This window comes from Oryctolagus cuniculus, chromosome 16 (assembly GCF_051225735.1).
Source record: "Oryctolagus cuniculus isolate XC-2025 breed Fujian yellow rabbit chromosome 16, ASM5122573v1, whole genome shotgun sequence".
Lineage (NCBI taxonomy): Eukaryota > Metazoa > Chordata > Mammalia > Lagomorpha > Leporidae > Oryctolagus > Oryctolagus cuniculus.
Genome location: NC_142882.1, coordinates 8,598,418 through 8,609,105, shown reverse-complemented (window position 1 = coordinate 8,609,105; position 10,688 = coordinate 8,598,418). Strand labels below are relative to the sequence as shown.

General features: G+C 62.8%; 1 protein-coding gene across 2 annotated transcripts; it reads right to left on the bottom strand.

Annotated features, from left to right (window-relative positions):
• Positions 1-3: 3 nt before the first annotated feature.
• On the bottom strand, positions 4-9,925 carry MCOLN1 (mucolipin TRP cation channel 1). 2 transcript variants are annotated; one of them, XM_002722009.6, is made up of 14 exons: positions 9,766-9,925; positions 6,890-7,095; positions 5,959-6,126; positions 5,716-5,881; positions 4,930-5,038; positions 4,585-4,681; positions 4,387-4,486; positions 4,002-4,108; positions 3,765-3,914; positions 3,583-3,684; positions 3,144-3,266; positions 2,328-2,543; positions 366-490; positions 4-286 (listed from the first exon to the last, which is right to left on the bottom strand). In XM_002722009.6, exons 1-14 carry the CDS (start codon positions 9,794-9,796, stop codon positions 250-252), a joined length of 1,737 nt encoding a protein of 578 aa, XP_002722055.1. In that variant the 5' UTR covers positions 9,797-9,925; the 3' UTR covers positions 4-249. The 2 variants fall into 2 exon arrangements, with proteins under 2 accessions (XP_002722055.1, XP_089172392.1); XM_089316266.1 differs by having other exon boundaries at positions 5,716-5,849; positions 9,766-9,889.
• Positions 9,926-10,688: the final 763 nt, after the last annotated feature.

The window sequence follows — 10,688 nt, the reverse complement described above, 5'->3', positions numbered from 1 at the left end:
AAGTTTGTTTTCCCGTGTATTTATTTATTTTTTGAAGATATTTTTCCGTTTATTGTAACACCCGCCCCGTTTCGGTCCTCGCCCTCCCCCCAGTGTCTGATCGCACCTGCCCAGGCCCTCACAGGGCGCCGCAGGCAGCGGATCCTTAAAAGCAAACCCTAAAATAAATACGCGGGGGTCCGCCCCTACAGTCCGGGAGCGCAGTGGCGGGGCGGGGGGCTTAAGGTCCAGCGGCAGTCGGGGTCGAGGTCAATTCACCAGCAGCGAATGCTCCTCGGACGGGTCCCTGGAGAGGGGGGCGGGAGGCGGGGCGTCAGCGCCCTGGGGCTCCTCCCCTGCCCCACCCCCAGCCGCCCGGGACTCACCGGCAGCAGCAGAGCAGGCTGCAGGCCGAGCCGCTCCCGCGGCGGAACTTGCCGGAGGTGGGGCTGTCCTGGCACTGCGCGATGTAGGCCTGCAGCTCACTCTTCTCGGCTCCTGCCCCCGGGTGCTGGCGAGACAAGCGGCACCTGCTCTCCCTGACACCTCCCCTAGGCCCAGTTCCTGCCAGGAGCAGGCATTCTTCTCCCTCGCCCCCCATCCTCCCCGCCCCAGGGCCTTTGCACGTGCTGGATTCGTGTTCCTCAGGGTTTGCATCCACATCCTCTGCTGGCCCCTGGAGGTGCACACAGGGCCCATGGTTGTCAGTCTGGTGGCAGCTGCTGCGAGCCCAGTGCCTAAGGCCTGACCCTGCACACCCCAGGCTGCCACAGGTGTGTGGCATCCGAGTGGTACTACGAGGCCCAGGCATGTGTCCACGGACGGCTGGGAGCAAGGGGTGCACACACCTGCTGCTGAGCCAGGACCACGCTTCTCCAAGTCCCCCCCCCAGCTTCCTGCTGGCCTCTGCTTTGGCTGGACCTGGCTCCTCCCCACCCCCACCCCCCGGTGTGCTTGCGGGGCTCCCATCCCTTCAGTCCAGGACTGTCTGAGATGATGAGAAGGTCTGACATCCTTGCTGTCCAGTAGCTCTGTCGCTGGCCACCCCTGGCTTTGGGGCACTCGAGGGGTGGATGGTGTGAGTGAGGAATTGCATTTGGAACTGGATTTCATCTCGATTCAACATTTAAATAGTGGTGGCCAGCGTCGTAGTGCGGCAGGTTAAGCCACTGCCTGCGACGTTGGCATCCCATATCGGAGCGCTGGTTCCAGTCCTGGGAAAGCAGTGGAAAACGGCCCAAGTGCTTGGGCCCCTGCACCCACATGGGAGACCCGGATGGAGTTCCTAACTCCTGGCTTCAGCCTGGCCCGGTCCTGTCTGTTTTGAACATTTGGGGAGTGAACCAATGGATGGAAATCTCTCTGTCCCTTCTCCCTTTCGTTCAAAGTAATAAAATCCTTAAAAAAATTTTTTTAAATAGCGGCACGTGGCTGGTGTTGCGTAATGGACAGAGCATCCACATGTCAGCCTGGGCAGGGATCCTCTGTGACCACCCACACCGCCTTCGTCTGTCTCTCACCAGTTGGTCACTGCCCGTTAGCCGTCCATTCATGGGCCTGGCGCTGTGGCAGAGCGGATGAAGCCACTGCCTGCAATGCTGGCATCCCATCTGGACGCCAGTATGATTCCCGGCTGCTCCATTTCCGATCCAGCTCCCTGCTAATTAATGGCCTGGGAGAAGCAGCTGAAGATGGCCCAAGTCCCTGGGCCCCTGCCATCCACATGGGGGGACTGGATGGAGCGCCTGGCTCCCGGCTTCAGCCTGGCCCAGCCCCGGCCGTGGCAGCCATCTGGGGAGTGAAGCAGCGGATGGAAGACCTCTCTCTGTCTCTCCCTCTCTGTCATTCTGCCTTTCAAGTAAATAACCTTTAAAAAAATTAAAAGCGAGGTCGTTTTGTCACCAGTGGCCCTGCACAGATGGTGGACGGCTAGGTGTCCTCCATGGCTGGCACAGAGCCCCACCTGCCACAGGCCTGACTCCGGTCTCCCCGGCTCCGCCTCCTTCCCCTTCCCTGACCTGCGTGACCTGGAGGAGAACCACCAGGATTGCAGACAGCAGCTGCCGAGGCCACCCGGCGGGGCAGAGAGGTGCAGGCCACAGCTTCCACATCAGACGGCCCGTGGCTCAGTGGTCAACCTCGGGCAGCTCCTGGAACTCTGTGTCTCGGCTCACAGCCTGGGGAAGCCGCCTGGCCCGACTGGACGGCGTCGGGCCCCAACTCCCAGCCTCAGTCACAGTGCCCCCTCCCAGGAGGCCTCCTCTGCTCGCTCACCCTACTGTGTCCCCCAGGCCCTCCCCGCCCCCGTGGCCGCCCGCGGAGCCCAGGGAGGCAGGCGGGCGGCTGACCTTGATGGTGTCGTAGGCGCCGGTGATGAGCGCGATGAAGAGGCTGAGCACCATGTAGATGAAGAGGCTGATGAAGGAGTAAAGGTAGAGCTGGGAGAAGAGCCACACCAGGCTGCTGCGGCCCTGCTGTGCCTGCATTGCCGCGAACGTCACAAACATGTCGTCCCCGTTGATGAGCGAGAAGAGGCACTCGGACACCATGGAGAGCGAGCGGAACTGCGGGCAGGCAGGCAGGCAGAGGAACAGCGTCAGGAGTGGGTGCTGAGGGCAGCATGGCAAGGCCAAGGTCACAGAGGGCAAGGCCACATCACGAAGGGCAAGGCCACAGTCATGGGGGGCAATGCCCAAGGTCACAGGGAGCAACGCCAAGGCCAAGGTCATTGGGGCAATGTCAGTGACACAGGGGGCAAGGCAAAGGTCACAGGGGCAAGGCCAGGGTCACAGGGGGCAATGCCACGGTCATGGGGGGCAATGCCAGGGTCACGGGGGGCAAGGCCAAGGTCACAGGGGCAATGCCAGGGTCATGAGGGCAAGGTCATAGGGTCAATGGGTGGACTCCTCAAGGGGCAGAGAGACTGAGAAAGCTGTAGGTAGTGTAACCTGAGACTCTGACAATGTACAAGGTCAGGGTCTCAGGGTCACCAGGTCAGAAGGGACAGATGGCAGAATTGCTACAGACCTGCTGGTTCAGAACCAGGGGTCAAGGCAGTCCATTCAGTGTCACAACAGAGACGCCAGGGCTGGGGGGGCCCAGGGGGTGCCATCCCGGGGGCGGGTGGAGCCAGGGACCCCCCACGGTGTGCACTGAGCCCCTACCTTCACGTGGTAGGGCCCCAGCACGATCCAGCCGCAGAAGCAGTAGCCCAGGTAGATGACAGCCACGCAGCAGCAGAAGCGCATGACGCTGGGCAGTGCCACCCGCAGCGTGGCGATGAGAATCTGTGGGGGGGCAGAGGGGCCTGCGGTGAAGGCGTGGATGGCGCCCTGAGGCAGGCTGTGGGCCCTTGGCTGGGAGTGGTGAGGCAGGCAGAGAGGCCGGAGCGTGCTTAGAGGGGGCAGGACTCAGCTGGCTGGGGACAAATGGGCGGGCTCCCGGGGCCTGCCCAGGTATACCTGGGGTGGACAGGTACAGAGCAGAGGCTGGCGACAGGCCAGCGGACAGGGCTGGTGAGTGCTGTGTGTGTCAGGTTTATTTGGGGTGGAGGCAGGGGTTAGCCACCCGGGTCCAGGCCCGGGCTGCGTGTGTGGGGCTCACGTTGTACTTGTGGAAGAAGGTCAGGTAGCGGATGACGCCGACCCAGACGAGCAGCGTGGAGGTACCCAGGAGGATGCTGCAGACATCGTAGCTCGCCAGGTTCTGGGGGTGGGAGCCAGGTCAACCCCCGTGGGCCGGCCCTGTGCGGGCCTGGGCTCGGGCAGCGCCTGGGCACGCCTCACCTTGGCCTCGATGCCGATCTTCATGATGGTGCCCGAGATGGTGAGCACGTCACTGGTGACCAGCAGGATGTACCAGCCGTTGATAAACTCCAGCCGCTCCCACAGGCTGATGACCCGGCCCCGCTGCCGCCACATGAACCCCACGAACTCCTGCGAGGGGGTGGGAGGGGGGCGGTGAGGGCCCAGGACCCTCAAAGCCTTGGCCCCGGCGGCCCCAGGGCTGGGCTGGAGCCTCACGTTCTGCAGCAGGAAGCCGCGGAGCAGCGAGCGGGCGCACAGCAGAAAGGACAGGGCGCACGTGAGGATGACGACCACGTCAAACAGGAGCCGGAAGCTGTTGTCTCCTGCGGGAAGAAGCGGGTGGCGGGTAGGGCCGAGGAGGGTACGGGGTGCTGGGAAGCCCAGGCCAAGCTGGAGACCTGGGGGGTGCTGTGCGAGTGGTGCTGACGGTCAGGGGACTCCGGGTTGCTCGGGGAGATGGGTAATCAGGGCCCTTGGATAGTTGTGGAGTTCAGGGGCCCCCAGGCAGGACGAGGCCCACGGCCAGTGCCGGTCTGAGGCTGCAGGCGCCTCAGAAAGGTCAGGCCCACTGGCCGGCGCGGGCGTGGGGCCGGGGCCTCACCGTGCCTGAAGACGCTGGTGTGTTTGCACTCCTGGATGTGGGCCCGGGTCTCCAGGCGGATGGGGATGCGCCCGCTGTGGGCCTTGTTGTCAAACGTGATCTGCAGGGGGCCGGGCAAGGGCAGGATAAACCCTGGAGGCCCCGAGGCCCCCAGACCCAGCTGCGCCCCCACCGCCCAGGTCGGCGCGGGGTCCTCACCAGCACGCCGAAGGTGTAGCAGTCTGGGATCTCGTTGTTGATGAGGCTCTGAAGGTTGATGGTTTTCAGTTGGAAGTGGATGGTCACGTTGATCAGCCTGGGGGTTGGCTTGGGTGAGGGGCAGGGGGCGCCGCGGGCTCTGTCCCTTCCCAGGGCCGGGCCCCAGCCGCGTGCTGACGCTGCAGCTGGCTCAAGAAGTGCTTGTACAGCAGGCGTCCGTGCTGGGGGTGCATGTGCCTGGCTCCCCCCCCGCCGCTAATAGGGAAGTGAGGGTACCTGCCTCCCCCCCTTCCCGCCCCGCCCCATCCAGCCCTGCAGCAGCTCCCTCGGGCGAGTGGCCAGTACTTGTGGAATTTGAGCGTGAGGTTCCTGTAACTGGAGCTGCTGTCCAAGAGGGCGAGATCCTCACTGGGGGGCCCTGGGGGTCTCTCGGGGGGATCCACCTGGATGCAGTCTGAGGACAGGGAGTCAGGGAGGGGCTTCAGGGGGTGCTGGCTCCCCCAGAGTCCTCCATGGAGATTTCCCTACTTCACTTCCCACTTTGTGCTGTGGTTCCGTAGTCACTGTCAGTGCCCCACCCCCACCCCGGGGTATAGCCTGGGCCGTCTCAGTCCCCGCAGAGACCCTGGGGCCCAGTGTTCTCAGGGCCCCCAAAAGTACAGCAAATGCTGCCACTGAGAAACAGCGGGTGTAGGGCAGGTACTGTGGCACAGTGGGTTCAGCTGCCGCTTAGAGCACCCACACACACCCAGTTCAAGCCCCAGCTGCTCCACTCCCAGGCCAGCCTCCTGCTAACCCGCCTCGGAAAGCAGCCGAAGATGGCCCAAGTCCTCAGGTCCCTGCCACCCACGTGGGACACCTGGATGGATGGAGTTTCTGGCTCCTGGCTTCAGCCTGACCCAGCCTCAGCTGTTGCAGCCATTTGGGGAGTGAACCAGCAGATGGGTGATTTCTCTCTCTCTGTCACTCCTTCAAATACATCAATAGTCTAAAAAAAAATGGGGGGAGGGGCTTTCCCTCCCTCCCTAGAGCATCAGCCAGGCACACACCAGGGCAACCTCATCTGAGAAGGGGCACAAGGCACCCCCAGGACCTGGCTCCCAGCAGCCGTGCCGACAGGGGCCCACTCACCTGTGACGACCCGCGGGTCAATGTCAAAGGTGTCGTTGGCTGGGTCCACGTGGCCTCGGTGGTAGTACCGTTGGCAGAGAGCCAGTGCTGAGCCGTTGGCCCCGGGGCCGCCGCCACCCCGGACGTAGGCGTACCTGCCCAGCGACACATCAGGCAGCATCAGGTACTGCAGGCAGAGAAGAGGAGGGCCAGTGAGTCCTGGCCAGGCCCGGCCACAGGCCGCCAGGTGCTGCCCACCCGCACCTGGTCCACGGCGTAGAAGATGGCCTGGTAGAGCTGTTCCCGCGTGTATGCCGCGAAGGTGTCATCCGCCCCATCTGAGTAGCCGAGCAGGAAGAGGTGTCGGAAGGCGATGGTGTTCTCTTCCCGGAACGTCACAGCCAGCTGGTTGCTGAGCCCGAACAGGATGAGCTGTTGAGAGGGGCGGGGGAGGGGTGCCGCTGGGATGGGGACCCCTCTGGGCCCAGGCGGAGGGCCAGGAGATGGAGGGTCCAGGAGGTGTCCCCTGGGGCAGGCCGGGCCCTCCTAAGGTGGGGCAGGGCACCTATGCCTTGTTTTGATTGGGCTTTGCTGTCCACTGGCTGGGCTCCATCTCTCGCCGCCTTGGGACTTTGCCAGCAAGGCAGCCGTGACCAGAGGTGGACCTTTGGCCTTGGGCCAGGACTGTGAGCCCAAAAGTAACCTCTTCTCTTTTTGACTTCAAAACAGAATCAAAGGAGTGAGCGCTGGAAGCAGAAGCCAGACTTTCAGTGCCAGGCCCACGGAAGGCCCTTTGACCAAGGGGAGGTCACAGCCCTGCCTGTACCGGAAGCAAGAACTCCGGGCAGTGGGCTAGGTCTCATTTATCTGGCATCCCCAGTGCCCAGCGCGAAGGAGGGAGAATCAGCCGTCTACACAGCCAGCAGGTGATCTCCCTGTGAGGGTCAGTGTGGCGTCACCCAGTCTGGACCCAAATCCCAGCTCCCAGGGCTCTGCCGCTATGTGGCTTTATCCAAGCCCCCCAACCTCTCTGAGCTTCAGTGGCCTCACCGCACACAAGAGGGGCAACAGTTGCCAGGACACCGTGGAGGTCCCTGCTTTGTCACTGCCACAGTCACTGTGACGCTGGGGGAGTGGGGGCGGACCGGGTTCCTGTTCCAAGGAGCTCCTTCGGGGAGGGGGGGGCGCGTCTCACCTGCACGGTGACCACCAGGATCTTGACCACCTGCAGCATCAGCTTGCAGGGCTTGCGTCCCTTGGCTCTGAACTTGTCGCAAGGACTCATGAAAAAGTACTTGAGGCGGCGACGCAGGTCCTCCTCCTCTGGGGGGGTAGGAGGGGCCACTGGAGGCCCCGCCTGGGTCCCATACCCAGGGTTGGGGGTCAGGAGCCGCTCCGTCTCTGTGGGAACAGGGGAGGGCAGTGAAAACCAGGCTTAGGCAGCCCCGCCTGCCACAGGCTCAACTCAAGACCTGGGCAAAGGGCTGGCATTGTGGTGCAGTGGGTTAAGCGGCTGACTGGGCACCGGTTTGAGTCCCCGCTGTTCCACTTCCGATCCAGCTCCCTGCTAATGTGCCTGGGGAAGCAGCCGACGATGACCCAAGTACTTGGGTAAATGCCACCTACATGGGAGACCCAGATGGAGTTCCTGGCTCTGGGCTTTGGTCTGGCCTGGCTCCAGCTGTTGCAGGCATTTGAGGAGTGAACCAAGGGATGAAAGATCTTTTTATCTCTCCCTCTCTCTCTGTAACTCTTTCAAATAAATAAACAAACCTTCAGAAAAAAAAAAAAGTCCTGGACAAATTCCTCTGCCTCCTTCCCCCTTCCCCAAGATGCTGGAGCTTGGCCAATTAAAGCAATGCTTGCAACGCGGGCACCCCATATCAGACGCTGGTTCGAGTCCCAGCTGCTCTGCTTCCAATCCAGCTCTCTGCCAGTGCTCCGGGGAAAGCAGCAGGGAGTGGCCCACGTAGTTGGGCCTTTTCCACCCACGTGGGAGACCTGGATGGAGTTCCAGGATCTTGGCTTTGGCCTGGCCCAGCCCTGGCTATTGTGATCATTTGGGGAGTGAACCAGCAGATCTCTCTCACTGTCTCTCACTGTCATTCTGCCTTTCAAATAAATAATTTTTTTAAACAAAGATGATCTAGATAAAGAGGCACTTTGAGACGTCCAGAAAACCGGCCACACGTCCTGGCTTGCTGCAGCAGGCCTGCGCAGAGGTGGTGAGCCAGATGTGCACGTCAGAAGGCCCCAGTCTGGTTCCCGGCACCAATGCTCACCAGTTCTCTCTGCCTTCACTTCCTCATCTGCAGAATGGGGCAATGGTCACCTCTCACGGGACAGCGTATACAGCGTTCGGCACGAGCTGGTACGTGGCAGATGTCACAACATCCCCTCAACGCGCCTGCCGGGGACTCGTGACAAGGAAACGACTGCTTCCCCTGGCTCCTCGCAGGGCATCCGAGAGCCCTGGGCTCGTGCCAATTCCAGGCGGCAGGCACAAGCCCAGAGTGCAGCCCGTATTCCACTTTGCTCTGGACAAATACCCAAAGGATGACCTTCGCCCCCATCACAACGTGGCCCGTGCGGCGGCCCCGCGCACAAGCCACAGGCCTGCCGGAGCGTGACTGACAACAGCAGTAATGACCACGCGACGCATTTGCTGGAAGCTCACGTCATCTTCCTTAAGAGCATGGATTCCTGGAAGTCACAGAGCCCCAGGATCAAGTTCCAGACCCGCCACTCCCCCAGCAGGTGGCACCCGTCCCCACCCCTGCCTCCCTAAGGTCTTCATCCAGCAAGTACAACCAAGAGGCACGAGGTGCAACAACAGTTGTCAGGACACCGAAGGGGTCCCTGCTCGGTCACTGCCACTGCCACAGTCACTGTGACGCTGGGGGAGTGGGGGCGGACGAGCACGAGCCGCCACCGGGGACCCCCACGTCCCATATCAGAGTGCTTAGGTTCCAGCCCCAGGTCCGCTTCCAGGCCAGCTTCCCGCCGATGTGCACCTTGGGAGACAGCAGTGATGACTCGAGGATTGGGTCCCTGACACCCATGTGGGAGACCCAGATGGAGTTCTAGGGCCCTGACATTGGCGTGGCTCCCCACCCCCAACTAGTGCGGGCATTTGGGAAGTGAACCAGCCAATGGAAGATCTCTCTCTCTCTCAAACATTAAAACGTTTAAAAAAAAAAAAAAAGAGAGAGATGGGGGTGTGTGGGCACACACTGTGGTGTAGTGGGTAAAGCCACCGCCTGCAGTGCTGGCATCCCATATGGGCGCCAGTTCAAGTCCTGGCTGCTCCACTTCCGATCTGCCGGGGGTAGGCTCCTCAGCCCCTCTGCGGCCAACAGAAGCTGTCTGAGTGTTGCTTATCTCCTTCCAGCCCGAGAGGGTCACGGCCAGCCTGCCCTCTGCCTGACACAGCCCCTGCAGCCCGGCTGGGAGCATCCCATCTCCTGCTGGGGCCAGGGTGTCAGGACACACTGGGGCAGCTCCCCATCTGTCTGCAGGAAGGGCCCAGCTCCTCCTTCCAGAGCTTGGATGCCACAGTGGTTGTTTACAAGCCGGGAGAAGGGACGCCAGAAGGCGGGCCCTGCCTCCTTCCCCGGCATCACAGCCTATCAGCTGTCCCTGGCCAGCTCCGGCGCTGAGCCCAGCACCAGGGGGCTTTCCCCTAGTCTCCCCAAGGCATGGCACCCACAGCCCGAGTCTGGAGATCCGAAATTGAGCAGCCCTCCGCTGGAGTTGGGAGAAGCTGAGCCTTTGCCCCGCCTCTCGCTGGCGTCTCGGCTGGGGCTGAGTTTCTGCAAAGCTGAATTCCAGCCAAGTTCAGCGAGTGGCAGCCCTGGGACCCCCGGCCTGAGTTCGGAAACTCTGACAGCACGGGCCCGGGAGCGCCCCCGCCGCCTAAGGTCGGAAGGCAGCCGCCCATCCGCCGCCCAGCCTCTCGGAGGCGTTTGCCCGTCTTCGCCTCGCCCCTGGCGGACGCCGAGAGGTCGGCGCCGTGGACCGGGAGCTCCGCCGCCCGCGCTCGGGGACCGGCGACACCGCGCGCGCCCTCACCTGAGCCGCGCGAGCCCGCGGGGGCTGCCATGCCGGGCCGGGGAGCGCGGGGCGCGGGCGGGCGCGCGCGGCGGGGCAGCCTGGGTCCGAGCGCCCGCCGCTGTCACTGCGGCCTCGCTCCCTCGCGGCCCCGCTTCAAACCCTGAGGGGTCAGCTGACCCGCGCTGCGCGGTCACGTGATCCGGGCACCCCCAAGGGACTCCCACGTGATCGAATCCAAGCCACGCCCCCGGCGCCACGACACACGCCCTCTTCCCCCCTCCCGCCCCGGGCCGGAGCAACGCGCATGCGTGATTCGTCGACGGCAGCTTGCGGGTCGGAGACGGTCGTGCGGTCCTAGCCCCGACGGTCGCTGGGGGGGGGGGGGGATGGGCTGGCTCTGAGTTGGCTCTGAGCGTTGCAAGAATTGGCTCCATCCTGGCTCCCTGTGCCGAGCTCATGACTTCCACGGCCAGAGCTTGACCCCTCACCCTCTGTGCGTCCTGTCTCAGGTCTGCCTTCCTCCAAGAAAGCCTTGCCTCTCTCCTGGCACTGTCAGCAAACCCTATCTCCTGAATAATAGACCAAGTAGGACCACATACTCTCCCGCCTCCCGGCCTGGGCCCTTGCAGTGAGCTCAGCTCTCACCCCAGCCCGGCTCTGCACCCCTCCTCCTCACTCTCCACCTTCCAGCAGGACACCCTCAAAGAACTCAGTTCACCTCATTGCTCTGGAAAGACAAGCCTACTCCTCATCCCCTCCTTTGAGGGCCCTGGGGTCTAGCTCCCTTGGTGGCCCCAGGGCCTTTGCACAGCTGCTGAGAATACAGGCTCTGGAGGACAGACAATGCTGGCTGTGTTGGGGTGCTGCCAGAATTCGTAAGACTCCTTGAGCTTTGGTTCCCTTGTTTGTGAACTGAGGATACTCCATTTCCTGCTGAGAGA